Source organism: Taudactylus pleione, unplaced genomic scaffold, assembly GCF_031769625.1.
Source record: "Taudactylus pleione unplaced genomic scaffold, aTauple2 ptg000394l, whole genome shotgun sequence".
NCBI classification, from domain to species: domain Eukaryota; kingdom Metazoa; phylum Chordata; class Amphibia; order Anura; family Myobatrachidae; genus Taudactylus; species Taudactylus pleione.
Window position 1 is genome coordinate 1,229,001 of NW_028284795.1, and position 6,000 is coordinate 1,235,000.

At 45.0% G+C, this 6,000-nt stretch overlaps 1 protein-coding gene across 1 annotated transcript in view; it reads right to left on the reverse strand.

The window, feature by feature from the left end:
• Nucleotides 1–6,000, reverse strand: part of LOC148506818 (E3 ubiquitin-protein ligase rfwd3.S-like) — a 44,856-nt gene that overhangs the window by 6,369 nt on the left and 32,487 nt on the right. Inside the window, exons 6-8 of the mRNA XM_088446224.1 lie at nucleotides 2,816–2,907; nucleotides 2,002–2,116; nucleotides 231–459 (exon numbers count right to left, since the gene is read on the reverse strand). Of these exons, the coding sequence (XP_088302350.1) occupies nucleotides 231–459; nucleotides 2,002–2,116; nucleotides 2,816–2,907 (436 nt within the window). The remainder of the gene's footprint in view (nucleotides 1–230; nucleotides 460–2,001; nucleotides 2,117–2,815; nucleotides 2,908–6,000) is intronic.

Consider the following 6,000-nt stretch of genomic DNA (forward strand, 5'->3'; position numbering starts at 1 on the left):
TCGGCGTGCAAACTCGAACCTATCAGAGCCTGCACAACCCTACTCCTAAGCAAGTTCTCCTGGCACCAGGTCAGATTACAGGGTGCGGTGGATTTGCCTCCCGGGTAGAGGAACCCGGCCGCTCTGCTGCAGTATGGGGATCTGTGTTACACAAAGTGTTCTCCTAGCTCGCCAAAGAACGGATGAGGTCACTAGATACGTATAAAGGACCATAAGAGTCAGCATCTTACCAGGGACGAGCGTGCTGTGTGAGGACGGCTGCGATACCACAAGACAGCTCAGGTGCTCACAGTACGACATGACACGACAGTTCCCTCCCTGAGAGATCAGGATGGCCTTCTCAAAGCTGTACTTGTGCTGACCTTGGCTGGAGGACAGCGAGCTGGACCCCCCAACCCGGGAATGGGAGGGCTGCTGAGAAGAGCTGGTTCCATGCTGGGCAATTAGCATCTTCAACTCCTGCCGGAAAGAACCAAGCTAATGAACAACTGGCAGAAGCCTGAAAACGACCCCCTCCTCCCCTACAGAGACCCCCCCGAATTTACATGTAGAAATACCAGAGCCACCGAGGCCGAATGTGCCCACATAAGCACCAGTACGAGCCTTCATTTATCTACAGGGAGTTTTACACTTTCAAATGAGCCCGTGACCATGAGAACAAGCATTCCCAATTATAGGAGGACAGGACTGTAAGGCGATAGTTTCCAGATTATTAGGTATAATGCAAGAAAAATAAAGTAATCCTCAATATATGGCTGTAACTAGTGAAGTTATTTATTTTAAAGGTTTCGTTATACTTTGATTTGCACATTGCCTGCCATTTGCTACAGTCCCCTCACTTAGATCTTGTACCTAGTGCCCAGCCGCTCACCTAGATCTTGTACTTAGTGCCCAGCCGCTCACCTAGATCTTGTACTTAGTGCCCAGCCGCTCACCTAGATCTTGTACTTAGTGCCCAGCCGCTCACCTAGATCTTGTACTTAGTGCCCAGCCGCTCACCTAGATCTTGTACTTAGTGCCCAGCCGCTCACCTAGATCTTGTACTTGGGGCCTGATTCAGAGCCGCTCATAAAGCGGCCGCTCATTCGCTCTGAGTGATGTTCTCACAACTGTGCATGCGTATGGGTCGTAATGCGCATGCGCCAACCAGTCATTGCGGTCGGAAATCGTGCGCAAGTACAACAACGAAGGGCTGCTAATTTGAATGTACCGTTTGTGGGTGGTAACAGGGGAAGGTACTTGAAAACGGGGGAGTGGAGATCAGAACGCAGGCGTGCCTAACGCTCAAAACGGCGTTTAATGGGAGTGCATAATTAGTAAAGGAGCGTCATCGACCACGTCACTTGGTTGTCTTTTAGCCTCAACTGCTCGCAGTAATAGCGGGAAGAAAATCCTACCACAAGCACTGCGAGCAGTTCCGACGCCTTTCGATGTTCCCGATTAATCTAATAAATACCGGAGATGACGTGTGATGCGAACGGCAAAGGGGCGTCTTTACAAAATAGCGAGCGCATGTTTCGGACACTCGCTCAGACATATAGGCGTCAAAACACCGCAAAGAGCGAGCGCTCAATTTAAATATCCGGCCCTTTTTGAGAACGAGCGTCATCAAATAGCGTCCGGCTCTGAATCAGGCCCTTAGTGCCCAGCCGCTCACATGGCTGTTTACGTACTGGCCATCTCACCTAGATCTTGTACTTAGTGCCCAGCCACTCACATGGATCCGTTTGCGTACTGGGCACATCCCCTGGATCTTGCATTTGGTACCCAGCCGCTCACCTGGATCTTGTACTTAGTACCCAGCCGCTCACCTAGATCTTGTACCTAGTGCCCAGCCGCTCACATGGATCTTGTACTTAGTGCCCAGCCGCTCACCTAGATCTTGTACTTAGTGCCCAGCCGCTCACCTAGATCTTGTACTTAGTGCCCAGCCGCTCACCTAGATCTTGTACTTAGTGCCCAGCCGCTCACATGGGTCAGTTTGAGAACTGGGCGCCTCACCTGTATCTGATTGCGGAGTTTTCCACATTCATCTGTCAAAACCTGGACCTGAAGGCGGCACTGCGCAGACTCAAGCTCCGCCTTCCGCCGCAACGACTGTTCCTTCTCCAGGGAACTGAAAGGACATTATAGAGTATATGTATCAAGGATAATGGAATTAAAAGAAAGTTCATAGTTATATAGGAAGAACCTTAAAAACACGTTCTCATGCACACAGTAAGGGGAACAAGTTTGCGTACAATGTGCAGCGCGGTTTAGCGACTTTTCATTTAAATATGAAAAAATTATTTCTGACGTGAAAATCAGGATAGAAAACGTACTCCCCAAAAGCAAATGTGGCATATAGAACAATCTTTCCATAAGTTTTCCTTGTGTTAGTTTGTTATAATATTCTGTATTTACACCCAGTAATAACATGGGTAACGTCACTGTGATAAGTGCATCTTCCACCATTATTCTGCGGTTCTCCTGCGCGACTTTCTTAGTAAAGTTTTAAAACCTTCTAATTAACAATGTTTGGAAATCTGCCGATTCGCCGAAATGTTCCTTCATTACTGTAAGAATTCAACATTTCGATGAGCCAAAATTCACAAAACAGCATAAGTAACTAGGAGAACGCAAAGCAGAAAAAAGAAAAGATAATTTAGTATTCGCCAGACGTTTCTGCATTTCAGACGGTGTAACTACAGGCGACGCCACTGACAGGAGGATGAACACTGATCGCCTGTATTATTGCATCTAACACCGGAACCGATCACCGCTCTTCTCCACACTCACAGTATAAAATTATATACACCCCACCCGGCAGGATTACCTTCTCATACGCTCCTGCTCACTGGTGTCCAGAGCCTTCAGGGTACGGGCATACAGGACCACGATGTCGGAACGCTTGGCTTTCTTATTACACTGGAAGGGAGAGGGGGAGAGAGAGAGAGAAGTTATAGCAACAGGTGAGCTCACCCGCTACCTAGTACTCCCCAGAGCCATGACTGGTGCCAATCTCCCAGCACAGATCGGGGGCTGCCGCCTATCATGTACTGGGTGCAGGCAGCTTCACCGGAATATACTCCTTACAGAAGAAAAGGCTCTATAAGAAATGGTCCTGCTGTCACTGATATGGCCATAGGGGACAATCTATTTCATTTTCACCAGCCGACATTTCATTATGTTGTTGTACATTGCAGAAATCTAACAATTGTTACTGCGCGGGTACAATAACCTCATGTAACAGGACAGCAAGGCATGGGATATCAGTAATGTCATTATATCATGTAACAGGACAGCAAGGCATGGGATATCAGCAATGTCATTATACCCTCATGTAACAGGACAGCGAGGCATGGGATATCAGCAATGTCATTATACCCTCATGTAACAGGACAGCAAGGCATGGGATATCAGTAATGTCATTATACCCTCATGTAACAGGACAGCAAGGCATGGGATATCAGCAATGTCATTATATCATCATGTAACAGGACAGCAAGGCATGGGATATCAGCAATGTCATTATACCCTCATGTAACAGGACAGCAAGGCATGGGATATCAGCAATGTCATTATACCCTCATGTAACAGGACAGCAAGGCATGGGATATCAGTAATGTCATTATACCCTCATGTAACAGGACAGCAAGGCATGGGATATCAGCAATGTCATTATATCATCATGTAACAGGACAGCAAGGCATGGGATATCAGCAATGTCATTATACCCTCATGTAACAGGACAGCAAGGCATGGGATATCAGCAATGTCATTATACCCTCATGTAACAGGACAGCAAGGCATGGGATATCAGTAATGTCATTATATCATCATGTAACAGGACAGCAAGGCATGGGATATCAGTAATGTCATTATACCATCATGTAACAGGACAGCAAGGCATGGGATATCAGTAATGTCATTATACCATCATGTAACAGGACAGCAAGGCATGGGATATCAGTAATGTCATTATATCATCATGTAACAGGACAGCAAGGCATGGGATATCAGCAATGTCATTATATCATCATGTAACAGGACAGCAAGGCATGGGATATCAGCAATGTCATTATACCATCATGTAACAGGACAGCAAGGCATGGGATATCAGTAATGTCATTATACCATCATGTAACAGGACAGCAAGGCATGGGATATCAGTAATGTCATTATACCATCATGTAACAGGACAGCAAGGCATGGGATATCAGCAATGTCATTATATCATCATGTAACAGGACAGCGAGGCATGGGATATCAGCAATGTCATTATATCATCATGTAACAGGACAGCGAGGCATGGGATATCAGCAATGTCATTATATCATCATGTAACAGGACAGCAAGGCATGGGATATCAGCAATGTCATTATATCATCATGTAACAGGACAGCAAGGCATGGGATATCAGCAATGTCATTATATCATCATGTAACAGGACAGCAAGGCATGGGATATCAGCAATGTCATTATATCATCATGTAACAGGACAGCGAGGCATGGGATATCAGCAATGTCATTATATCATCATGTAACAGGACAGCAAGGCATGGGATATCAGCAATGTCATTATACCCTCATGTAACAGGACAGCAAGGCATGGGATATCAGTAATGTCATTATATCATCATGTAACAGGACAGCGAGGCATGGGATATCAGTAATGTCATTATACCCTCATGTAACAGGACAGCAAGGCATGGGATATCAGCAATGTCATTATATCATCATGTAACAGGACAGCAAGGCATGGGATATCAGCAATGTCATTATACCCTCATGTAACAGGACAGCAAGGCATGGGATATCAGCAATGTCATTATACCCTCATGTAACAGGACAGCAAGGCATGGGATATCAGTAATGTCATTATACCATCATGTAACAGGACAGCAAGGCATGGGATATCAGTAATGTCATTATACCATCATGTAACAGGACAGCAAGGCATGGGATATCAGTAATGTCATTATACCATCATGTAACAGGACAGCAAGGCATGGGATATCAGTAATGTCATTATATCATCATGTAACAGGACAGCAAGGCATGGGATATCAGCAATGTCATTATATCATCATGTAACAGGACAGCAAGGCATGGGATATCAGCAATGTCATTATACCATCATGTAACAGGACAGCAAGGCATGGGATATCAGTAATGTCATTATACCATCATGTAACAGGACAGCAAGGCATGGGATATCAGTAATGTCATTATACCATCATGTAACAGGACAGCAAGGCATGGGATATCAGCAATGTCATTATATCATCATGTAACAGGACAGCGAGGCATGGGATATCAGCAATGTCATTATATCATCATGTAACAGGACAGCGAGGCATGGGATATCAGCAATGTCATTATATCATCATGTAACAGGACAGCAAGGCATGGGATATCAGCAATGTCATTATATCATCATGTAACAGGACAGCAAGGCATGGGATATCAGCAATGTCATTATATCATCATGTAACAGGACAGCAAGGCATGGGATATCAGCAATGTCATTATATCATCATGTAACAGGACAGCGAGGCATGGGATATCAGCAATGTCATTATATCATCATGTAACAGGACAGCAAGGCATGGGATATCAGCAATGTCATTATACCCTCATGTAACAGGACAGCAAGGCATGGGATATCAGTAATGTCATTATATCATCATGTAACAGGACAGCGAGGCATGGGATATCAGTAATGTCATTATACCCTCATGTAACAGGACAGCAAGGCATGGGATATCAGCAATGTCATTATATCATCATGTAACAGGACAGCAAGGCATGGGATATCAGCAATGTCATTATACCCTCATGTAACAGGACAGCAAGGCATGGGATATCAGTAATGTCATTATACCCTCATGTAACAGGACAGCGAGGCATGGGATATCAGCAATGTCATTATATCATCATGTAACAGGACAGCAAGGCATGGGATATCAGCAATGTCATTATACCCTCATGTAACAGGACAGCAAGGCATGGGATATC